Raw genomic sequence first — 26870 nt, 5'->3', positions numbered from 1 at the left:
CTGCGTCAAAGTAGTAAGTAACTTAACAACTTGATCATTATCCAAAGACGTACCTGAGGTTGGTGGGGCGGTTTGCACTTGGTTTTGATTGGGGACGAATGGCTTTGTATAAAAGCCCGGTGGTTGTTGCCTAAATCCTCCTTGTTGTTGGGGTTGTTGAGGATCCCGCCATTTGAAATTCGGATGGTCCCTCCACCCCGGATTGTAGGAATTAGAGTATGGATCATGGCGTGGTTGATTTTGGTTCCCAAAACCCACGGCATTGGCAGATTCCCAACCCCCATTCTCAATCAATTGAGGGCATTGATCATTGGCATGTCCTTGCATCGAGCACACGCCACACACACTTGGTCCATGAATCTTCATTCCCTCGGCCAACTGAAAAACAATAGAAGTAAGGTTAGCTAATTGGGATTGAATCTCGGGCATAGAACTTACCTCATTCACTTGTGGCCGTGGGGGGTCCCTTTGTCCAACACCTTCGTATTGTTGTGCATTATGTGCTCGGTTGGCAATTAGAACTTTTGCAGCCCCCGGAGTTTTATCCACCAACGCACCCCCCGCCGAGGCATCAAGCATTTGGCGTTCCATGGGAAGGAGTCCTTCATAGAAATATTGAATGAGCAGCTCCTCCTTCATTTGATGCTGTGGACAAGAAGCAACAAGTGATTTAAAACGTTCATAATAAGAAGGAAACGATTCACCTTGGTTTTGTTGGATGCCACTAATCCGTTTCCTCAAGAGAATGACTCTTGAAGTTGGGAAAAACTTCTCCAAGAAAGCTCTTTTCATACTATCCCAAGATGTAACCGTTCCGGGTGCTAACTCGTAAAGCCAATCTTTCGCCTTTTCCAAAAGTGAGAATGGAAAGGCCTTCATCATCAGAATACTCCCGTCAACATTGATGGGTGTCATGCTCGAACAAACAACCTCGAACTCCTTGAGATGCTTGTTGGGATCTTCCATGGAAAGCCCATGGTATTTCGGAATGTGGTGCAACAAGAACATAAAAACATAATGTAGAACACTAAACTAGACTCAATTAATGCAAAACTAGAGTTTAAAACACTTAAATCAACCAAAAACTCAAAACAGCAACTAAAAGACTCAAAACTGCCTTAAAACCACTTTCTGGGCAGTTTTGAGTACCTAACACTAATTTGGACGAAATTGGACTATAACTTGACTCAAAGCACTTAAAAACACAAACTAAATTGATTTCTAACTAATCTAACACTTTAAAATCAATGGGGGAATGATTTTGACGAAAATTGAAACTTTAAAACTTAAACTTTGAAAACAAACTTAAAGCAAAACATATTGTGATGAAATAGAATGGTGAGAAACTAGTTAGAGGGTTCCTTATCCACACATGAACATATGCATACAACTCAATCTCCAATTACTCTTTCAACAAACCATGAATGACAATGCCCCAAATTAACTAGATTGCACCAATTAATTCTCAGATTTCCCTAGATTCATTGAATTGAATGGAATACGCATTACAACCAAATTATTCTTATCAAGGACCCTAACTATGGAATACGCATGATAGAGACACATATCAAAGATCATTAAGTTTAATGGAAATCATAAGCATTGACGAGGCATTCATAACTATGGGATACGCATGTTACTCTTGCCTAGGATTTACTTAACACAATCGTGACTAGCGACTTTCACCACTTATGAATTTAAGTTAATAACGATTAGGTGAAATTCCCTTATACCCTAGCATCAAGTTTAAGCATGCAAATTAAGTGTCGACCCTCAACCCACATACATAAACAAGTTATCAATCAAATAGATAAGTAAATCACATTCACAATTTCTGAAATCATAATTGGAAGAAATCAAATCATATAAAACATATGTCCATGGCTTCAAATTCACCTCTAACTAAAAAGAAATTAGTTCCACATGTCTAACATAATTGAACGACAATTTAAATTAAACATGAAAACAGAAACAAAGAAAGAAAGAACTCCAAACACTCCACTAATGGCAGATTGCATGTGCAAGGCTTCTCCTTCCTTTGGACTGCACGGCACTCCTTCTTTCTCCTCCTTTAGTGGCTGCACAAGGTGGATGAATGGTTATGGAAGGATGTAGGAATGGTTTGGGGAAGAGGATGGTGCGGCAAGGTTGAATTTGGGCAGAAAGTTGGGAGTTTGGGGATGGAAGGCTGCGGCAAGGTGGGAAATAGGGTGTTGGACGAATTTCTGAATATGGAGAGGGTGATAGATTCGGCCAAGAGGTTTCAGAGAGTATATATAGGCACTTAAAAACCCTAGCAATCAGATTAGGGTTTCTAGAAACCCAAATCCACCAGAAAATAGGTTAAAACAATCAGAATTTGCAAGGGAAAAGGCCTAGGGTTCGGCTGGTTTAGTGGGCTAGGGTTTAGGCTTCTAGAATGCCTTGCAAGGCAAGGAAATCAGAAATTTTAAAGGCCTAGGTGCGGCAAATTAGTGGGCTAGGGTTAGGGTTTGTAGATAGGGCTTCTAGAAAGCCCAAAACCAAGAATAGAAACTCTCGAAAACGGAAACCTCCAAGAATAGAAACTTCCAACTTTAGAAACTTTGGTTTCTAATTCTGAATTCTTTGTTCTTCACATTCATTTCTTCATTTCTTAAGCTCCTTTGCCCTTCAAACTCGTCCATTCCTTGTGCTCCAAGCATGTACTTTCCAATCTAAGCTCCATTTTGCTCCAAAAGGCTCCAATTTGCATCCTTTTATGTCATATGCCCTTTAAGCCTGAAAACACATGAAAGTAGCTCAAAAGACTACTTTAACGACGAAAACATAACGAAAATGCATAAGAACTAGCTAACTAAGGCGCATAAATATGCTCCTATCACTAGGACACAAAACAAAAGCCTAGAACCCTTTTGAACCCTTGCCGCACCCCCCTTTGCATTTCCTCTTCCTTATTTCCTGTTTTTATGCTTTAAAACACCTTCCTTTTGTGTTTTAAACCCTAGCCGAATTTCCCTTGCTCTTTCCTTTAATTTTCTGATTTATTTCCTAATTCTAGAATCCTTAGACTTAATTTCTGATTTCCTAATCAACCTAGGGTTTTAATTTCTGTTTTCCTTTAAATAAACCTCCTTGTTGCAGCCACAAAACATTCCACACACACCATAAACATCCATTCACGCCAGGACCCTTCACCATAACCAACCTATATCCATCCTCCACCACAAATCACCACGAAAACCATCACCCATCCCTTGTGCCGCAGAAAAGAAGAAGGAATGAGACCCTTGGAGTGCTTGCAATTCAATTTTGGATTGCTGGATCATTCTTAGGTGTTTTCATTCTTTGTTTTTAATGTCTAAATTTATGTATCTTTGTTTTGCGAGTATGAGGAACTAAACCCCTCTTGGCTAGGGGGAATTTCGAAACCATGATTATATTTTCAATATGAATTGATTACCTTCAGTTGTGATTTCATAAGTTGTGAATTCAATTTGTTTAACTGCTTGATTGATAACTTATTCGTGTATGTTGATTATGGAGGCCTACTTAGTTTGCATGCATGAATATGATGCTAGAGTATAAGGGAGTTTCACCTAATAGTTACAAACTTATATTCACAAGTAGTGGAGGTCGCTTATAAACGATCGCGTTAAATGAATTCTTGGCACTAGTTTCATGCTCATCATAGTAACGAATGCCTCGTCAATACTTATAGTTTTCATGATGCTTAATGATCTTTGATTGTATCTTTATTGTGCTTTTCACGTAAAGAACTTTTGAAGAATGCTTTGAATTGTTGTATGCGCTTTCCCATCCAATTCATTAACTTAAGGAGAACTTGAAGGTTAATTTAAGCGGACCTAATTAACCTGGGGTGTTGAGTTTCATGATTTATCAAAAGAACAACTGAAAATTGGTTTATGTGCAAGTGTGTCATGTGTGGAGAAGGACCTTCTAGCTAATCCATCATCCATCCATTCATCTTAATTTCGTCCAAAATCTGTTTAGTTTTAAGTTTCTGTTTTGTTTTGCTTATTTTTGTCCAAAAACCCAATCCCCTTTACTTTGAAGTGTTAGATTAGTTAAAATCTGTTTTGATTTGTGTTTCTAAGTGTTTTGATCCAAGTTTTCATCCAAATTCGTCCAAGTTCTTGTTAGGTTCTCAAAACTGCCCAGAAAGTGGTTTTTAGGCAGTTTTGAGTCATTAGGTTGCTGTTTTGAGTTTTAGGTTTGTTTAAGTGTTTTAACCTTTAGTTTTGCATTCTTCGAGTCTAGTTTAGTGTTTTAAACATTGTTTTTAAGTTTTTAAGTCAGTTTCCAAGTGTTTAGCAATCCCTCCTAATCCCCGGTTTAGAACGATCCCTACTTACATCTTTACTAGAATTTGACAAAAGAGGGTTTAATTTGTGTGCTTAATATATTTCGCATCACTTATCCATACTACAATTGTCAACAAGAGGGTTTAATTTGTGTGTTAAGTTAATTTTCGCATCAGAAACCTAGGAACCTTTTATCACAAAAGGCTTGTTTGTTTTCAACGAACAAGGATGAAATGACACTTGCCAAAAGGAGATGCAATATGAGCTAATCAAGGGTGAAAAGTTTACTACCATATAAAAGGTGTCAGTCAGCCTATGTGGGTTGTCTTAAATTGCGTGCCCAATTCACTAGATAACAGCGAGTAATTGTGACGAGGCAATACACTAGGCATTATGAAATATGAATTTAAATGTGAAATGCATATACATGAACGGATCTTTGAAGAGATTAGCCAATCGTTTGACATTGATTTCCAATAACAACATGCCTCAATGATATTATATCCTAAAAACTAACTAGAGCATGTATGGTACATATATACAATATTGACAAGGAAAGCCAAAACACTTAAGTCTAGAATTCGCAAAAACTGTTGGGTTTCGCCTATTTCGAAGTGGTTCTGAGCATGTAAAGCTCGAATCCAAAGCTTGGGATGATGGGGAGTCTAATCCCAACCTCAATCTTGTCCAAGTTGACAAGATTAGGCCGTAATCTCGTTAGAAAGTTTCTGCAACTAGTCGAAAAAATGGTTAGTTTTCCAATTAACTCGATGAGACTTGTGGTGGTTTACTAGTGAAATATCGCCGGAGTGGTGAGATGTGGTGGTGGTGGTCTTAGTTTTCTTTGTGCAATGTGTAGAGAGAGTGAGAGATGGAGCGGGAGAGACTCTGGAGAGAGGGTGCAAGAGAGTGGGCTGGGTAAGTGTGAGTGAGTGTATGTTTGGGTCAACCCTAAATGATAGGAGCATATTTATGCGCCTTAGTTAGCTAGTTCTTATGCATCTTTGTTATGTTTTCTTCGTTAAAGTAGTCTTTTAAGCTACTTTCTTGTGTTTTCAGGTTTAGCGGACGTATTACATGAAATGATGCAATTTGGAGCTTTTGGAGCAAAAAGTGAGCTTGAAGTGAAAAGGACATGCTTGGAACGCAAGGTTGGGATGGAATTGAAGAGTTGAAGATTTGAGGTTTCCTACTTGAAGTAGGAAAGCTATGCCTAAAAGTTTCCATTTTGGGTCGATCTTTCCTAAATCGGAATTGGCAACCAAAGTTTCTAAAAGTTGGAAGTTTCTATTCTTGGAGGTTTCCATTTTCGAGAGTTTCTATTCTTGGCGTTGGGCTTTTAGATGACCTAAACCCAAATTTCCTTGTGGACCTTCAACCCATGCCGAACCCTAGGGCCTAATCATCTAAAATCTGCCATGTTAAACCCTAGTCCATTCCTCCTAAACCCAAGCCGCACCTTTCCATCCTAGAAGCCTATTTTACAAACCCTAGCCCATGTTCACTTAAGTGCCGCACCTAACCCTAGCCCATCTGATTTCATTAGGGTTTTAGGTGCTTATATATTTGTGTTTTACCACCCTAGCCGAACATCATCTTCCCTCTCACTAAAAATCAGAAAACCATCTCCCTTTCCCCACCTTGCCGCAGCCACCATCACCAAAACCATCTCTTGCCGCGCAGCCTTTAGTCCATTCCAGCCACCATCCTCCACCTTTAGACACCATTCCACACCTCCATAACTCTTTCCCACACCTTGCCGCACCACCCTACCATCCTAACTCCCTTCTAAAAACCAAAAACACATCCAGCAAACTCCATTCACGCCAGAACCTGTCCCTCACCTTTGCCGAGCCCAACCTACACCCAATTCCATATTCTCTGCCCCCAAACCTTCCTAGCCGTGCCCTACACCTATCCTAGATAGTTTTCCACCATTCTCCCTCATCCAAAGTCATCCAAAACCATCCAAAAACCCCCTAAACCAACTCTGCCGCAACAAGGAGAAGAAGAAAGAGGAGCTTTCTGTGCAGATTTCAAAGTGGACTTCTTTGGCGTTTTAGGTGTAATCTTTCTTATGTCTTTGATGTTTCAATTCAATAAACTTTGTGTTGTGAGTATGAGGAACTAAACCCCCTTAGTTGGGGGGTGATTCGAAACCATGTACATGCTTGCAATTTGATTCGATTACATTCAGTTGTTATTTCATAAGTTGTGGATTCAATTCGTTCATCTATTTGATTGATACTTATTTATGTATGTTGATTGAGAGTGCACGCTTAGTTTTCATGCATGAATATGATGCTAGATTATGAGGGAGTTTCACCTAATAGTTACAATCTTATAATCACAAGTAGTGAAGATCGCTTGAAAACGATCGCGTTGAATGAATTCTTAGCATAAGTTTCATGCAATTCATAGTAACAAATGCTTCGTCAATACTTATGTTTTTCATAGAACGTAATGATTCTTGCTTGTTTCTCTATTATGCAATTCATGTAGGGAACTTGTAGGGAATGTTTTGGGTTGTCGTATGCAATCATCCAACTTAATAACTTGTGGAAAAACTGAGGGTTAATTAGTGCAATTCACAGTTAACTTGGGGCGTTGAGTATTCATAGTTTATCGGAAGAACAACTGAAAATCGTTTTGTTTGCAAGTGTGACATGTGTGGAGAAGAACCTCCTAACTAGCCTTTTATCCATCCTTTTCACCAAAATCGTTTTTACAATCTGTGTTAATTAAAGTTTCTGTTTTGTTTTCAAATTCTGTCCAAAACTATTCCCCCTTTAATTTGAAGTCTTAGATTAGTTAGAAAGTGTTTTGATTTGTGTTTCTAAGTATTTTGATTCAAGTTTTCATCAAATTTCGTCCAAATTAGTGCAGGTGCTCAAAACTGCCCAGAAAGTGGTTTTTAGGCAGTTTTGAGCCTTCTAGTTGCTGTTTTGAGTTTTAGGTTTGTTTAAGTGTTTTAACCTCTACTTTTGCATTCTTTGAGTCTAGTTTAGTGTTTTAAACTTTGTTTTTGAGTTTTTAAGTCAGTTTCCAAGTGTTTAGCAATCCCTCCTAATCCCCGGTTTAGAACGATCCCTACTTACATCTTTGCTACAATTTGACAAAAAGAGGGTTTAATTTGTGTGCTTAATATATTTCGCATCACTAAACAATAAATTAATTAGATACTAGGCCTAATTAGGAAATAGTAAAAAAAATACAAATGGGCCAACTTGGCCATTTGTTTTACATGTCCAAGTAGCAAACCAACAATACCATAGTTTGCTTGCAATACTAACAGCCCACTGCTATCTTGAAAAACAAGTTGTGGATTCCCGAGGTGCAAAGTTACCATTTTGCCCCTTACCTTGAAACATGCGCAAATCATTCACACACGTCATTTTTATGTCTTGTTCGTTTTCACGTGTGATGACGAATACTACTTAACTAAGAATGAGAAAAAGACAAATTATTAGAAGAGTTTAGAGATCCACGTAGTATTCCCATTTAACTCGTCAAAGGCATTTTTGTAATTTCTCAGCGTGGGGGGGGGGGGATAGACTACAAAAAAATTTGGGACGGGATGTAACACAAAAATGCCTTTAAATGAAAAGTTCTTCAATGAAGGATGTAACATATTAATTTTTGCCCAAAATGTAATTAACTTTTTACATCTTTAATTAGAAGGGTGTTGGGGCTTGTGAGTTATAAAGAAAAAAATAAATGAGATCTCAAATTTACATATTATCCATTTGAATAATCCATATTCACATTTCTTGGAAATGCAAAATGAGATGCTAGTGTGATTTTTACATTTCATATTTGCATCTCTCTACCAAAGAAACCAATGTTCTAAAAATCGCTGGGCGGTAGTTGGTTTTGTAAGGTTTAAATCAGTATTAGGCCTTATTTCTCATAAATAAAAGAATAGTGAGCCTGTTTTTATCTTGCATTAAAAATGCTCTCACAATTAAATGAGCACGAGCATCTCAAAAAAATTCAATCAGCTGGAGGAAACTCAAATAACTGGCAACCAAGCTCAAATTAATTAGGGCAATTGCAGCCATGCAATGGCAAATTAATATAGTAGTATTATTTATAGGTGATAAAAAACTGAACCCGCTTCTCTCTCTCTCTCTCTCTCTCTCTCTAGGTGTACGGGCGGGTTTGTTTTGGCAAAAACCATGTTTTACGTAAACAAATTAAGGCTTAATCCATGCATGCATGGCCTCAATGCAACAACATTTGCAACGGGGCCATCTCTCAAGGACGGACCCCTTGTTTCTTGACATTGCTAAGTAGAGCAATGAAAAACAAACAAATCTCAACGATGAACAAATAGTTTTACTTAAGATTTCAAATATTTGATGTTTTTGTGTAGCTAGCTAAGCTATAGCTAGTTTTGGTTATATCAATATGCCAGGTGCCGGAGGTTCATTCATCTGCCTCATCTCTTGCGTTTTATTCATCTCTATCGTGGCCGGAGGCGGCTGCCTATTGATGTACATGATCCTACCTGAACCTCAAACCACTTGGCTTCCCATTACCGGAGTCGCGTTGGTTTGCCTTCCATGGTTGTTTTGGTTGCTCACATTCCTATATCGACTAATCTCTCGGGGCTCCGGATTCAGAGGTGGCATTGGCAATGCTGCTGCTGTGGCTGGTGGTGTAAAGGTTACTAACACAGCTGCATCGGCATCAAATTTACGTGCCAGTACCGATCTTGCTGCACCTTCTGCTCAATCGCCAGGGGGTGACACTGGTGCTATGGTAGCAAGAGAGGTAGAATTAGGAAGTTTTAAGGATGGAAAGCGAAGGATCTCGTCGTTAAGTCGCAATTCATCAAACATTAATGTATCTCGTCATTCTCATGAGAGTGAAATGCCTTTGGCCTTATCAATGGCATCCTGATATATCTAACCTATGCAATACATGTGCAAATTAATAGCTTCTCAATTATTAACTACGTACTCCATGCATCTCTATACATGCTTGTCCCTTTCTGCATATCATATGGGACATGCCTGCGTCACCGAGTCGCCCAACTCGGTTGGAACGGAACAGAACAGAATAGAACAGAACAGAACAGACCCAACTCGGCTTGAAATTTCTTTCAGTGATTCAAAACGGTGGGGATTTGAGTTTTGAGTTGTGACCCAAAAATGACAACTCGAAATTTCAATGTCTTCATCGTTATCGAATACTTCTTGCTCGACCACATACATTCTCATCGAGTTTCTGCAAATTAAATACTATAAAAAAAATAGCATGACGAAATATTGGTCGGCCAATGCAAATAAAAATGTAATAAACTTTGCCCGACGAAACCCTTCATCAGGTAAAAACTTTAATTTTTTTCTAAATTCAAAATTAAAACAATATTTAATTTAAATAATAATTTTAATTCTATTAATCTAAAAAGCTAAGGGAAAAATTACACATAGAGTACACTTTTAATACTTATTTTTATATTGAGACAATACATTTTAAACATTTGAATGAGAGACAAACAATAATAAATGTGAAAGATGACATCATTTATTTTTTTTCCTCTAGAGTTTAACTTACTAAAATACCCTTTATTTTTGGTATCTTTTCACATTTCTCTCTCCAACATTGGAGTTGTTCATGCCACCTAGGCACCTTGTTTCTTAGGGTTTAAAGAGATGATGTAGTATGTACAGGTTGGGCATCTACACCTTTTTGCCGCAAGAAGGAGCTTCCCATCATTAGTTGAGGTTAACTAGTACAAAAGCTAGAACAATTATATTTACACTTGGGAATGAGAATTTAGAAAACCTATTTCAAATTTATTTGTTTCATCAAGTACCTCAAATATGCTCTCAAACTTTTTAAAAGGATAAAAAAATTGATCCAAGTAAACAAAAGACCAAATTACAAAACAAGCGTCAATCCAAGTAAACATCGTTATCGAATCAATCTAGCCCAACCTAACACAAACAAGGCTTCCCCATTTACTAATTCTTCTATAACTATACAAATTGGTTCTATTATAAAATATATAAAAATGGTTCAATTTCATGCTCCACAATGCTCTCGATTCTTCCATAACCCTCACCTCCCTTGCATGAGTAAGAAAGTTGCATATTTTTTTAAAAAGTATTAAAGTCAATTAAATTGCATATTTTTATAAAACAGGTAAAAAAAATATACAAAACTGATTTTACATGTATTTGAAACTGATTCTACAAAAATAGTTGAAGACGGTTTGAATTGATTCTGCAAAAATGGTCGAAGGTTGAACTGATTATGCAAATGGTCGAGGACGGTTAACTGATTCTACAAATGGTTAAGGACGGGTTAAACTGATTCTACAAAAATGGTCGAAGGCAGGTTGAACTGATTCTGCAAAAACGGTCAAGGACGGATTAAACTGATTCTGCAAAAATGGTTGAAGATGGGTTGAACTGATTATGCAAATGGTCGAGGACCGGTTGAACTGATTCTGTAAAAATGGTCGAGGACGAGTTGAATCGATTATGCAAAAATGATTGATGTGAAATAAACTAGCACTCAAACATAAACCCCTTTTTTTGACAATTGTAGTATGAATAAATAGCGATCATTCTAGGCCGGGGATGCGAAGGGACTACCAATCGACTCAAATTAGACTCAATTACACTTAACTAGGCTTTAAAACACTAATTAGACTTTTATGACTCAAAACTGACTCAAACTACTCAAAACAGCACAAAACAAGCAAACTGACTAAAAACTAACACTAAAGATGACTTTTGACGAATTCTAAACTAGAAAGACTCAAAACAATTAAAAGAAACCAATTTGGACAGATTCTAACCTAGAGACACAAAATATAAAGGAGGGGGGGATATGTTTTTGACGAATTGATAGGAGCATATTTATGCGACTTAGTTAGATTGTTCTTGTGCATTTACGCTGTTAGTTCTTAGTTATTTTAGTCTTTTAAGCCATTTTCGTGTGTTTTCAGGTTTTAAGGACAAAGTATGCAAAAAGGTGCATTTTGGAGCCTTTTGGAGCAGTTTTGAGCATAAAATGTATATCACATGCTTGGAGCCAAATGGATGGACGAAATTGAAGATCAAAGGAGGCAAGAAATGAAGAAATGAAGAAATGAACATGAAGAACAAAGAGTTCAGAATTGGAAGTCAAAGTTTCTAAAGTTGGAGGTTTCCATTTTTGAAAGTTTCTATTCTTGGATTGGAAGTTTCCTAATCCTTTTTCACCTTGGTTCCAACCCTTGCTGCACCTCTCAAGCCTCTTCCCTCTTGGATTCTGATTTGTTAGGCCATTTTCCTTGTGGATTTGGGTTCTACAAATCCTTTTCAGAAACTAAGTGGGCCAAAACCCGTTTCTTTGTTGATTTGAACACTTGTGCCGAAAGCTTAGGCCCTAAGCCTTAAAATCTGCTAAGTTCAAACCCTAATCTATCTCCCCTAGGGTTGTGCCGCACCTAATACTTCTAGAAGCCTAAAAATCTGCACAAACCCTAGTTCTTTTCTCCCTTGGATGGGCCAAGCCTTTTATCTCCAAAACCCTAACCTCTTCCCATCAGATTTGTGCCGTGCCTATATATATGTGTTTGAAAGCCTAAATTCATCACCACCTGATGTGAAAATTATGTTGACACTCAAATTAACCCTCCTTTTATCAATTGTAGCAAGTACGTAAGTAGGGATCGTTCTAGGCCGGGGATTAGGAGGGATTGCAAAATCACTTGGACTTGACTCAAAAACGTAAAAACAAGTTTAAAGCACTAACTAGACTCAAAGAATGTAAAACTAAACTTTAAAACACTAAAACAAACCAAAAGACTCAAAACAGCAAATAAACACTCAAAACTGCCTTAAAACCACTTTCTGGGCAGTTTTGGACACTAGGGAAGAATTTGGACGAAAATTGGTTTAAACTTGACTCAAGACACCTAAAAACACAAACTAAATGGGTTTCTAACTAATATGACACTTAAAACTAAAGGGGGATTGATTTTGGACGAATTTTGAAAACAAAACAAAACTTTGTAGATTGAAAAGACTCTAAAACGAATTTGGTTTAAATGGATGGATGGAAGGCTAGCTAAGGAGTTCATCTCCACACATGTCACACCTGCATATAAAACGATCTCTAATTGCTTTTCAATAAACCATGAATTCCCAACGCCCCAAGTTAATTAGGTCCGCTTAAATTAACCTTCAGATTTTCCTAATGTTATTGAATTGGATGATTGCATACGACAACCCAAAACATTCCCCACAAGTCCCCTACATGATTGCATAATAGAGATACAAGCAAGAATCATTAAGTTCTATGAAAACCATAAGCATTGACGAAGCACTTGTTACTATGATTGCATGAAACTTATGCCAAGAATTTACTTAACACGATTGTGATCAACAACCTTTACTACTTGTGAATATAAGTTCATAACGATTAGGTGAAATTCCCTTATATCCTAGCATCAAATTCATGCATGCAAACTAAGTGTCGACCCTCAATCAACATACAAGAATAAGTTTTAATTCACATAGATAAGCAAATTGAAATCACAACTTATGAAACGCAATTAGAAGTAATCAAATCATATAGCAAACATAATCATGGTTTCGAATCCCCCCCTAGCCAAGGGGGGTTTAGTTCCTCATACTCGCAAATAAACAAAGATAAATAAATTTAAACATTAAAACAAAGATAGAAAACACCTAGAAACGCTCCACAATCCAAGCTCCTTGAATGGCATGCACGGCTCCAAGTTGTCTTCCTTCTTCTCCTTGCAAACTCACGGCACACAAGGTATGTTTGGGTGAATGGTGTAGTGAAAATATGGTAGAGGATGGTGACTAAATGGTGCAGCAAAGGATGGTATTTATAGGCTGAAATTCGCAGCCCCTATGTAGCAAAGGAAAAGGATTTAAAAGCCTAATTTGTATAGGATAATAACACACAATCCTTGAAGGAAAAGGCTCAGGCTTTTAGAAACCAAGGGGGAAAGGAATAATCAGGTTTCTAGAAGTTCTAGAAAGGTTTGGGGCGTCACTTTTGTAGGACAAGGGATAAGGCCTTCTAGAAAGGTTGTTTTGTGGCTGATTTCTAGAAAAAACAAGGGATAAGGTGTGGCACCTTTGTAGGAGTGGATAAGGGCTTCTAGAAACCAATTTTAATGTGTCCTAATCTGAAAATAAATCCCCCATGCAGCTGGAATTAAATTAGGATAGGATTAGGATAGGATAAGATAAGATAGGATTGGATAGGATAGGGTTTGGATAATGTTTTGGATAAGGTTTCTTCACTTGAGCTGATTCTTTGGCTTCAATTTCCCTTCTTCAAGTAGGAAACCTTGTTTGAGTAGGAAACTTCAATCTTCTAGGAATCCATCTTCAACTAGGATTTCATCTTCAATTAAGCACTTTCCCACTTCAATTAGGAATCTTTGTATCTTCAATTCTTCAAATTCGTCCATCCCTTGTGCTTCATGTGCATGAACTCCATTCTAGCCTAATTTTGCTCCAAAATGCTCCAAATTGCATCCTTTTGCTCACTTTGTCTCTAAAACCTGAAAACACATGAAAATAGCTTAAAAGACTATTTTAACTAAGAAAACACAACATAAATGCATAAGAACTAGCTAACTAAGGCGCATAAATATGCTCCTATCACCACCCCTCATACCATTCAAAAACACATTGTGCCGCACCCTATACACCATTCTACATCACTCTCCACCACCATACATCATTGCCGCAGCCCCCATCCAACCTAAACCTATTTCTGACTCTTGTGCAGCAGCAAGGTGGGGAAGAAGAAGGCCCTTGGCGTTTCATGCTTGCAGATTGGAGCGTTTTAGGTGTACTTCGTTCTTGTTTTCAATGTTTATTTTGTTATTACTTTCTGATTTTGCTGTAATCATGAGTGGCTAAACCCCTAATTAGTTAGGGGGAAGTTTGAAGCCATGAACATGCTTGAGATATGAATTGATTTCTTCCAATTGTGATTTGTTAAGTTGTGATTGCAATTCAATTATCTATTTTATTCATAACTGATTCTTGTATGTTTATTGAGGATGCATACTTAGTTTTTATGCATGAATTAGACGCTAGAAAATAAATGAGTTTTGATGCGTAAATTAACTTAACACACAAATTAAACCCTCTTGTTGACAATTGTAGTATGGATAAGTAGGGATCGTTCTGGACCGGGGATTAGGAGGGATTGCTAATCGATGTGAGAAATAAGTTAACACACAAAATTAAACCCTATTTTTATCAATTGTAGCAAAGTATGTAAATAGGGATCGTTCTAGACCGGGGATTAGGAGGGATTGCTAAACACTTGAAAACTGACTTAGAAATGTAAAAACAAAGTTTAAAGCACTAGATTAGACTCAAAGAATGCAAAACTCACGTTTAAAATACTAAAACAAACCAAAAATTCAAAACAGCAATCAAAAGATTCAAAACTGCCTTAAAAACACTTTCTGGGCAGTTTTGAACACAAAGCATCAAATTGGACGAATTTGGGTTTTAACTTGTACCAAAACACTTAAAAACATAAACCAACACACTTTCCAATTAATCTAGGAATTCAAAATAATTGGGGATTTGATTTGGACGAAAATAAACTTATATGGCAGATTGTAAGAGAAACAGATTGTAATACAAAGTTATGAAGAATCAATGGATGATGGAATGGATAAGGGGTTCTTCTCCACACATGAAATATATGCAACGTAAATCAATTTCCAGTTATCAATTCAATAAGTTATGAACCTCGACACTCCAAGTTAATTAGGTCCGCTTAAATTAACCTTCAGATTTCCCTAGGATCATTGAATTGGATGACTATGCATCGCAAACAAATTATTCCTAACAAGTTCTTTATATGAACAGCATGATAAAGACACAAGTTAGAATCATTACGTTCTTTGGAAATCATAAGCATCGACAAGGCATTCGTAACTATGAAAAGCATGATACTCTTGCCAGGAATCTACTTAACATGATCGTGACTAGCGACCTTCACTACTTACGAATATAAATTCATAACGATTAGGTGAAACAAATTTATATCCTAGCATCAAATTCAAGCATGCAAATTAAGCGTGCACTCTCAATCAACATGCAAGAATAAGTTCTAAATCAAATGGTTAAGCAAATTGTATTCACGACTTATGTAACAATAACTGGAAATAATCAACTCATTTCACATATATAATCATGGTTTTGAATACACCCTTAGCCAAAAACGAAATTAGCCAATCATACTTAAAGCAAAACAAAGATTACATGAATTAGACATTAAAATCCAAAGAAAGAAAACACCTAGAATGCTCCAACTTGGCAACAAGTGCATCCAAGATTCCTCCTTTCCCTTGCTTGCAGCAGATTGGGTTATGGACAGGTTTTAGGTAGTTTTATGGTGTAGAATGGATGGGGAATGGTATGGAAAGGTTTAGGGTGAGTGTGGAGGAGTGTTTGATGGTTGGAGGGTGGTGGAGAACTCGGCAAAAAGGGTGGAAGAGGGTGGAGTGGCTGTTATGTTTTCTGGGCACTAGAATGGTGTTTTTGGGGTGTTTTGCTGCCTAGGGTGAGTATGGACGAATTTTCTGCATGAATGATGAATATGGGAGGTTCAACCCTTTGCCAAGGGTTGTAAACATGTATATATAGGCCCCAAAAACCCTAGAGAATCAGATTAGGCAGTGGGGAAATGCACAGCAAGGAGGGTGAATTTGTGGTGTGCAATGGTCCAAGGATGAAAATGGAGCAATGATGCAAAGTATGGAGGGTAAAATGGAATGGTATTTCAGCTAGGGAGCATGAATGATTGTGTTCATTGCATGGAAATGAAAAGGGGAGGTGAAATGTTTCAGAAATTAGTTAAAGGTGCAGCAACATGTGTTGCACAAGGCATTGGATCCCAAATGTGGATGATGGAGCATCAATTGGTGCATGGAATGGTTGTGAAATCTGATGGGTGAAGGGAACAAGAGGTATGCAGCAATTGAGTGTGATAATTGAGTGTATTGAGGCATGAAATCAGAAATATTTTCGGGGACAAGGATGATTAAGCATGCATGGGAATCCAAATGGAATGCTATGTGGATTGCACGGCAAGGATGTGTGTCCTTTTGTGGCTGAGTTCATGATCCTTTGTACACTAATTCTTCACATTCTTAGCCTCTTTAAGTCTTCAATTTCATCCAAACCTTGGTTCCAAATATGTGATATGCATTCCAAGCTCCATTTTGCTCCAAAATGCTCCAAAATGCATCTTCTTGCCTACTTTGTCCTTAAAATTTGAAAACACACGAAAATGACTTTAAACATTAAAATAACTAAGGAAACACGACATAAATGCACAAGAACAAGCCAACTAAGTCGCATAAATATGCTCCTATCACTAATCTACTCAAAACTGACTCAAATAGATAAAACTAAGCTTTAAAACACTTAACTAGACTCAAAAGACTCAAAACAAGCTACAAACACTCAAAACTGCCTAAAAACACAAGCTGGGCAGTTTTGAGCTCTAAACACAATTTGGACGAAATTTAGGTTTCTAAAGGCTCAAAACACCTAAAAACACAATCTAAGACAAGTTCTAACTAATATGACTAACAAAGTAAAGGGGGTTTGGTTTTGGACGAAAATAAGTACATTAAAACAAGAACAATTTAAACAGATTCTTAAGCAAATTTAGGTGAATTGATGAGATATGGGGTAACTAGAGGGTTCTTCTCCACACATGACACACTTGCATTCAAATTGATTTCCAATTGCTTCTCTCAATAAGTCATGAAACTCAATACTTCAGGTTAACTGTGACAACACTTTTTTAACCTTCAAGTTCTCCTTAAGTTAATGAATTGGATGGGAAAGCACATACAACAATTCAAAGCATTCTCTAAAAGTCCCCTACGTGAAAAGCACAATAAAGGTACAATCAAAGATCATTAAGTTTCATGAAAACTATAAGCATTGACAAGGCAATTGTAACTATGAAAAGCATGAAACTTTTGCCAAGAATTCACTTAACACGATCGTTTATAAGCGACCTCCACTACTTGCAAATATAAGTTTGTAACTATTAGGTGAAACTCCCTTATATTTTAGCTTCAAATCCTTGCATGAAAACTAAGTGTGCACTCTTAATAAACATACAAGAATAAGTTATCAATCAAACGGTTAAGCAAATTGAATTCACAACTTATGAAATAACAACTGAAGGTAATGAATTCATAATGCAAGTATAATCATGGTATTGAATAGCCCCCTAGCCAAGAAGGGCTTAGTTCCTCATAAACGCAAAACAAAGATACATAAATTTAGACATTGAAAACAAAGAATGAAAACACCTAGAAACGCTCCAACAATCCAACGTCTTGAATGGCAAGCACGTCCAAGGGTCTCCTTCCTTCTTCTTTGCTGCGGCACAAGGGATGGTTGAAGGTTTTTGTGGTGATTTGTGGTGGTGGATGGATATAGGTTGGTTATGGTGAAGGGTGGAGTGCTTAGAATGGTCTGCAAGGGCCTTTATTTATAGGGGAAGGAAGGGCTGCGAATTTGAAGTGTTTTTAGGGAAGGATTTATGTAGGAAAAGGAATGTGATTTTGGGTCAGAAAATAGGCAAGAAAGGTGCAGAAATTAAAGAGAAAAGGAAAGGGAAATTCGACAGAAATTGTAGGACAGATTTAGGAATGTGTTTTGAAGCACAAAATAGGTAAAAAAAGATGTAGGGTGCGGCATAGGGTTTTAGGGAAAAGGAAATATGTTTTAGGACATAAAATAGGAAGGAGAATCTCTCCCTTGTGCGCCAAGGAATGGAACAAAACAGGAATGTCGTTTAGGTGTAGAAAATAGGAAAGAAAGGTTGTGTCTTGTGCAGCAAAGAACTAGAAATTAAAGGGATGGTGCGGCAATATCTAGGGAAAGTTCTAGGACTTCTAGAAACATGTAATTAGGCAACCTAACATGTTTTGAAACCCTTTTGTGGCTGGAATATAGGTGAGGAAGGATTAGGAAACTTCCAAGCCAAGAATAGAAACTTTCAAGAATGGAAACCTCCAAGAATAGAAACTTTGGTTTCCAATTATGAACTCTTTGTTCTTCATTTTCATTTCTTCATTTCATTATTCATTCCTAGCCTCCTTTGATCTTCAATTTCGTCCATCCACCTTGCTCCAAGCATAAGCTATCCATTCCATGCCCAAAACTGCTCCAAAAGGCTCCAAAATGCACATGTTTGCATACTTTGTCCTTAAAACCTGAAATTGCACGAAAATAGCTTAAAATACTAAAATTACTAAGTACTAGCAACGTAAATGCAAGGAAACAAGCTAATTAAGTCACATAAATATGGTCCTATCAAGTTTCACCTAATCGTTACAAGTTTATTTTCATTAGTAGTGAAGGTTGCTTGTCACAATCGCGTTAATTGAATTCTTGGCAACGTATCATGCATTCATAGTTACAATTGCCTCGTCAACATTTATGATTTTCATGAAACGTAATGATCTCTTATTGTATCTCTATTATGCATTCATGTAGGGGATTTTTAGAGAATGATTTGGGTTGTTGCATGCATTCATCCAATCCAATGAGTAAAGGAAAATCTAAGGGTTAATTTGTGCATCACGGTTAATCTGTGGTGTTGAGCATCATAATCTATTGAAAAGCAATTGGAAATCAATTCATGTACAAGTGTGTCATGTGTGAAGAACTGACCTCTAACTAATCCATCCATCATCTTATTTCTCAAATTCGTTTTACAATTTGCCTAGTTTTATAACTTGTTTGTTTGTTTGTTTCAAATTCGTCCAAATCAAAACCCCCCCTTTTACTTTCTTGTTTCAAAGTGTTCAAATTATGTTTTGTTTGTGTTTTTGAGTGTTTTGATTCAAGCCAAAACACTAAATTCGTCCAAAATTGTGTTAAGGTTAGAATCTGCTCAGATTGTGTTTTTAGGCAGTTTTGAGTGTTTTTAAGCTGTTTTGAGTCTTTTGAACTTGTTTTGAGTCCCTTGAGTCTATTCAAATGTTTTTTAACTTTGTTTTTATGTTTTTAGTCAGTTTAGAGGTTTTAGCAAGCCCTCCTAATCCCCGGTTTAGAACGATCCCTACTTGCATTTATACTACGATTTGACAACAAGAGGGTTTAATTTGAGTGCTTAACTTTTATCACATCACGAATTAAAGACTAAAACTAAACAAATTTAAGGCTCTAAATAACTTTGGACGAAATTGGTGATTTAAGGGGTGATTGGCTAGCTAGAGGGTCCTTCACACATGACACACATGCATACAAATCGATTTCTAGTTATTCTTCCGATAAACCATGAATAACAATGCCCCAAATTAATCGTGAGAAGCACAAATTAACTTTCAGATTTTCCTAAATTCATTGAATTGGACTCAGCGACGCAACTAAATTATTCTTACCAAGTCCCCTACATGAACTACATAATAGAGATACATACCAAAGATCATTACGTTCTATGAAAATCGTAAGCATTGACAAGGCATTCGTAACTATGAACTGCATGAAACTCCTACCAAGAATTCACTTAATACAATCATGACTAGTGACTTTTACTACTTGTAAATATAAGTTCATAACGATTAGGTGAAATTCCCTTATATCCTAGCATCAAATTCATGCATGCAAACTAAGTAGGCCTTCTTAATCAACACACAATAACAAGTTATCAATCAAACAGATAAGTGAATTGCATTCATGATGTATGAAATCATAACTGGAGGTAATCAATTCATATAACATATATGTTCATGGCTTTGAATTCTCCTCTAACTAAAACAAAATTAGTTCCACATGTTCATCATAATTGAAAACCAAATTAAAACAAACATTGAACTAAAAACTAAAGATAGAATACACTTAAAAACGTTCCAGCAATCCAAAGGCCTTGGATGACAGGCACGGCTCCAAGCTCTCAAATGGCGGAGTTCATGGGGCAATTCAAAGAGGAAGGCAAATTGCCTACCACAACCGTTGTGAATCCAAGGGGAGGATTTGAATCCGCCAAGGCCATTACGTTGAGAAGTGGAAAAGAAGTTCGAACGAACCCCCATTCATCAAAATATGCCCAAATGGAGGACGAGAAGCTGCAAAAAGAGGAGGAAGAAGACACACCCACGGCAAGGGAAGAACAACCCTTGCCACAGGTCCTTAAAGCTTCCGTGCCATGCAATTTAGGTAATGATGTTCCAAATTCAATTCTTTCTAACCCTATTCCACCAAATGTCCCTTTTCCTCACAGGTTCATGATTTCCAAGGAAGAAGAGAATGAAAAAGACATCGTGGAAGCCCTCTCAAAGGTGCCAAGTACTATCCCGCTTCTTGTTACAACAAAACAAGTTCCAGAATGTGTTGAATTTCTTGAAGAGAATTGTACATCAAGAAGAAGGATTCAAGAGAAAGAAGTAGCCAAGGAAGATGTAGAATGCATCAAAGCGGATGTATGTGAGACAACAAAGCCTAAAGAAGTTGAGTTTTATGACAGGACAAGTCACAACCATCACATTAAATCTGGCCAAGTCCAACATTCCTGAAACTTTCAAAGAAGTGGTGTTTATTCTTGAGTTCATGTCGGAGCAAACAGGTAAGCTACCTCCCCGAATTTCAATTTTGTTTTATACTAATATGTTGTTAATGATTCAGGCACCCACTCTAAAATTTAAACTATTACCGGATCATTTCAAGTATTACCTTCCCTTCAAAGATCAATTCCATGCCGTGGGGTCTGATGCGAAATATATTAAGCACACAAATTAAACCCTCTTTTGACAAATGTAGTAAAGTATGTAAGTAGGGATCGTTCTAGACCGGGGATTAGGAGGGATTGCTAAACACTTGGAAACTGACTTAAAAACTCAAAAACAAAGGTTAAAACACTAAACTAGACTCAAAGAATGCAAAACTAAAGGTTAAAACACTTAAACAAACCTAAAACTCAAAACAGCAACCTAATGACTCAAAACTGCCTAAAAACCACTTTCTGGGCAGTTTTGAGAACCTAACAAGAACTTGGACGAATTTGGGTGAAAACTTGAATCAAAACACTTAGAAACACAAATCAAAACACTTTCTAACTAATCTAAGACTTCAAAATAAAGGGGGATTTGTTTTGGACGAAAATTGAAAACAAAACAGAAACTTTAAAACAAAACAGATTGTAAAACGTTTTTAGAAGAAAAGGATGGATAAAAGGCTAGTTAGGAGGTTCTTCTCCACACATGACACACTTGCAAACAAAACGATTTTCAGTTGTTCTTCCAATAAATTATGAAACTCAACACCCCAAGTTAATTAGATACGCTTAAATTAACCTTCAAGTTCTCCTTAAGTTAATGAATTGGATGGGAAAGCGCATACAACAATTCAAAGCATTCCTCAAAGGTTCCTTACGTGATGAGCACAATAAAGATACAATCAAGAATCATGAAGCACAATGAGAACTATAAGTGTTGACGAGGCATTCGTTACTATGATGAGCATGAAACTAGTGCCAAGAATTCATTCAACGCGATCGTTTTCAAGCGACCTTCACTACTTGTGATTATAAGATTGTAACTATTAGGTGAAACTCCCTCATAATCTAGCATCATATTCATGCATGAAAACTAAGCGTGCACTCTCAATCAACATACACAAATAAGTTGTCAATCAAGTAGATGAACGAATTGAATCCACAACTTATGAAATAACAACTGAATGTAATCAAATCATATTGCAAGCATGTACATGGTTTCGAATCACCCCCCAACTAAGGGGGTTCAGTTCCACATACTCACAACACAAAGTTTATTGAATTGAAACATTGAAAACATAAGAAAGATTACACCTAAAAGTTCCAGCAATCTGCAATAGACTAGCAAGCACATTCAAGAGCACTCCTTCTTCCTTCTTGCTGCGGCACAAGGTATGGAGATGGTTTGGATGGGTTTTGGATGATGGAGAATGGTGGGAAAATGTCTAGGATGGGTGTATGGCACGGCTAGGAAGGTTTGGGGTCAGAAAATATGGATTTGGGTGAAGGTTGGGCACGGCAAGAGGTGAGAGATGAAATCTGGCGTGAATGGGACTGAATGGGTGTGTGAGGAATTTTTTGTGGCTGCAACAAGGAGGTTTATTTAAAGGAAAACAGAAATTAAAACCCTAGGTTGATTAGGAAATCAGAAATTAAGTCTAAGGATTCTAGAATTAGGAAAAAAATCAGAAAATAAAAGGAAAGGTCAAGGAAATATGCGGCTAGGGTTTAAAACATATTAGGAATGTGTTTTAATGTTCAAAATCAGGAAAGGACCCTCTCCCTTGCACGGCAAGGAAGAGGAAGTTGTGGAAAGGGTATGTGAGGTGCGGCAAGGGTTGATATGGTGGAAGGGAGGTGTATTTGATGTCCTAAAATGCTTAGGAGGCCTTCAAAGTTGATAAGACTTAGGAACATTTAGGAAAGGTCAAACCAAAGTAGGAAACCTTGGCTTAACTTTCCTATTTCGAGTAGGAATCCTTCTTGGAGTAGGAATCCTTGTTCTTCTAGGAATCCTCATGTAAGTAGGAATCCATCTTCAATTAGGAATCCTCAAATAAGTAGGAATCCATCTTCAAGTAGGAATCCTCAAATAAGTAGCAATCCATCTTCAGTTGGGAATCCTTTAATGATTAGGAATCCTTCTTGGATTAGGAAACCAACTTTCTTCAAGACTTCAATTCATCCATTCCTTTTGCTCCAAAAGGCTCCATTTTGCTTCTTTTTGCACACTTTGACCTTAGAACCTGAAAACACGTAAAACTAGCTTAAAAGACTACTTTAACTAAGAAAACACCATGGAAATGCATAAGAACTAGCTAACTAAGGCGCATAAATATGCTCCTATCAGGGTCTAATCAAGGTTAAGAGGAGGTCTTCGTCTGGCTACAAGACGTTAAAGCAAGCGATTCTTGGGAGGCAACCCATGCATTCAGCAAAAGAACGATGGAATTCTCACTCCAAACTCAGATTTGTGTTCCTAAACCCTTCTCTTTACTGTTTTATTTTGCTATGTTGTTCGTTGTTTGTTTGCTTTTGTGTGAGTCTATGTGTGAAACATTGAGGACAATGTTTGATTTAAGTGTGGGGGGGGGGGGTAACCAAGCTGTTTTTGCATGATTTTCATGGGATTTATTCACCTATCACTTCTATGTTGTTCCTTACTGTTTTTAAGTGTTTTTAGTGCATTTTGATGTGAAAATTATGTTGACACACAAATTAAACCCTATTTGTGACAATTGTAGTAATGATGTAAGTAGGGATCGTTCTAACCGGGGATTAACTAGGGGCACTAATCACTTGAAAACTGACTTAGAAACGCAAAAACAAAGTTTAAAACACTAGATTAGACTCAAAGAATGCAAAACTAACGTTTAAAATACTAAAACAAACCAAAAACTCAAAACAGCAACTAAAGGACTCAAAACTGCCTTAAAAACACTTTTTGGGCAGTTTTGAACACAAGGCACCAAATTGGACGAATTTGGGTTTTAACTTGTACCAAAACACTTAAAAACATAAACCAACACACTTTCTAACTAATCTAGGACTTCAAAATAAATGGGGATTTGATTTGGACGAAAATAAACTAAAAGGACAGATTGTAAAGAAAACAGATTGTAAGACAAAATTGTGATGAATCAATGGATGATGGAATAGCTAAGGGGTTCTTCTCCACACATGAAATATATGCAACCTAAATCGATTTCCAGTTATCAAATTAATAAGTTATGAATCTCGACACTCCAAGTTAATTAGGTCCGCTTAAATTAACCTTCAGATTTCCCTAGAATCATTGAATTGGATGAATATGCATCGCAAACAAATTATTCCTAACAAGTTCTCTATATGAACAGCATGATAAAGATACAAGTTAGAATCATTACGTTCTTTGGAAATCATAAGCATCGACAAGGCATTCGTAACTATGAAAAGCATGATACTCTTGCCAGGAATCTACTTAACACGATCGTGACTAGCGACCTTCACTACTTGCGAATATAAATTCATAACGATTAGGTGAAACAAACTTATATCCTAGCACCAAATTCAAGCATGCAAATTAAGCGTGCACTCTCAATCAACATACAAGAATAAGTTCTAAATCAAACGGTTAAGCAAATTGTATTCACGACTTATGCAACGATAACTGGAAGTAATCAACTTATTTCACATATATAATCATGGTTTTGAATCCACCCTTAGCCAAAACGAATTTAGCCAATCATACTTAAAGCAAAACAAAGATTACATGAATTAGACATTGAAATATAAGATAGAAAACACCTAAAATCGTTCAACAACTCAGAATGAAGAGCCAAACAATTGTAGAGAATCTGTCCCCTTTCCTTGCTTGCGGCAGATTGGGTGGTGACACTTCCTGGATTGTTTTGATGATGTAGAATGGAATTTAGGGGGTGTAGAGGCACGGCAAGGGGTGTAGGATGAGTGTGGATGAGTGTTTGATGGGTGGAAGGTGGTGGAGAGCTCGGCAAAGGTGATGGATGGGTGCAGCAGATTGTAGACTAGGGATTTCTGGAATGTAGAATGAATATGGCAGATCGTGATTCGGCCAAGAGGTTATAATGTGTATATATAGGCATCCAAAACCCTAGGGCAATTAGATTAGGGCCTCTAAAACCCAAATCCATCAGAAATTAGGTTAAAACAATCAGATTTTTAGTGGGGAAAAGGCCTAGGGTGCGGCTGGTTTTGCTAGGGTTAGAGATGGGCCTTCTAGAATGCCTTGCAAGGCAAGGAAATCAGGTATTCTAGAAGGCTAGGGGCGGCAAAGGGTTAAGGTCCACAAGGAATTAGGGTTTAGGTCCATTTGGTTGTAGAAAGGGATGTGTATAACCCAAATCCACAAGGAAAGGGCCTAACAAGTCAGAATTCAAGAGAGATTGGGCTAGGAAGGTGCGGCTCCAATTTAGAACAATAGAAACTCTCGAAAATGGAAACCTCCAAGAATAGAAACTTCCAACTTTAGAAACTTTGGTTGCCAATTCCGACTTCTTTGTTCTTCACTTTCATTTCTTCATTTCTTAAGCTCCTTTGACCTTCAAACTCGTCCATTCCTTGTGCTCCAAGCATGTACTTTCCAATCTAAGCTCCATTTTGCTCCACAAGGCTCCAATTTGCATCCTTTTATGTAATATGCCCTTAAACCTGAAAACATATGAAACTAGCTTAAAAGACTACTTTAAACTAAGAAAACATAACGAAAATGCATAAGAACTAGTTAACTAAGGTGCATAAATATGCTCCTATCAAATTCCCCCACACTTAGCTTTTGCTAGTCCTCGAGCAAAACAAAGAACAAAACGAAACAAAACAAATAAAACACAACCTAAACCTTCCAACATTTGCCTCAGGGATTTCCAATGCACATGACATGTTAAAAATCATCATCCCCACAGATTTGAGTCATCTTTACATTTGAGCACATACTTAATCATAGTCACCACTTACTAGTTCACAGTTAACCAATTTAAACAATGTTTTGAATGTAGTAACATGCATTAGAGAAATCACTCAATTCCTTACAAGATATGCACTCAATTTTCACTCAGATTTTCTAACTACACACCCTATACTAGTTATATGTGAGAAGATTAATGTAGATATGAAAACGAATGCTCACATATATGTATTACCAAGAAATCAATTTCTGGAGTTAATAAGCATGTTTAGATATGATCTCATGAATGGAATGCTACTACTTAGATGCGAGAACCAGGGACACCATATGCTCATACCAAAATCAAACTCCACAAATTGAAACACATAACACTCAAGATGGAAGTCAAGGGTTGTAATGGGGCTTGGGGTATTGGTTAACAAAGAATGGTAAGGGAAAACAAACGTTCTTAAAGCAATAGTAAGCAAAGCAATGAAATCTAGACTTAGAATTCACTTTAGAATGCAGAAATCACTTTTAGACATAAGGGGAAGATTCAAGCAATATTTAGGGCCGAATTCGATGTTTTGGACCCTTTCTTCAACAAACAATACTTTGGGACTCTTTTTCACATCTTTCCAACTCCTTTTCATTCTTTTCACACACTTTTTCTTTTTCTTTTTCCACGAATTTCATTTCATTTTTTTTTTCTTCTTTTTTTTCTTTTCTTGCCTCATTCAAGACTTTGGCACACCCACAACAAAACTCACTTCCCCCACACTTGTTTTCTGCCAACAATGACCAAAAGGAATTCATTTTGAGTCATTCATTAGTATGCTTCAAGAACAAAGGTATGGGTGGTCCTAATCTAGGCCTCGTGAGGGTAATGTGGGTTAACAAAGAAAAGGGCTAAACAAGGCTCAATGGGGTTAAAACCTACAAAACGTAATGACATAGGGGATTCACGGCTTTTTGGTTATGGTGGTGGTAACTACACAACTTCATCTTGAATATGTGTTATGCAATTCAATAACATGTTTTGAATGAATTTGGCATGAGTTCTAGCATTTGGAACTAAATGATGAAACGCCTTCTAAGTAATAACCAAGCAAAGAATAATGAGATCATGC

At 37.2% G+C, this 26870-nt stretch overlaps 1 protein-coding gene across 1 annotated transcript; it reads left to right on the top strand.

Annotated features, from left to right (window-relative positions):
- Nucleotides 1-8497: 8497 nt before the first annotated feature.
- On the top strand, nucleotides 8498-9254 carry LOC103416159 (uncharacterized). The gene has a single exon (XM_008354415.3). The coding sequence runs from the start codon at nucleotides 8715-8717 to the stop codon at nucleotides 9207-9209; it is 495 nt and encodes a 164-aa protein (XP_008352637.1). The 5' UTR covers nucleotides 8498-8714; the 3' UTR covers nucleotides 9210-9254.
- The last annotated feature ends 17616 nt before the right edge of the window (nucleotides 9255-26870 follow it).

Source organism: Malus domestica, chromosome 01 (genome assembly GCF_042453785.1).
Source record: "Malus domestica chromosome 01, GDT2T_hap1".
NCBI lineage: Eukaryota > Viridiplantae > Streptophyta > Magnoliopsida > Rosales > Rosaceae > Malus > Malus domestica.
Note: the sequence above shows the minus strand (reverse complement) of the source record. Positions and strands in the feature narration are given on the sequence as shown.

Bases quoted from the DNA above. Each gene is read 5' to 3' on its own strand.
- LOC103416159 (XM_008354415.3), top strand. From the start codon at position 8,715: ATGCCAGGTGCCGGAGGTTCATTCATCTGCCTCATCTCTTGCGTTTTA.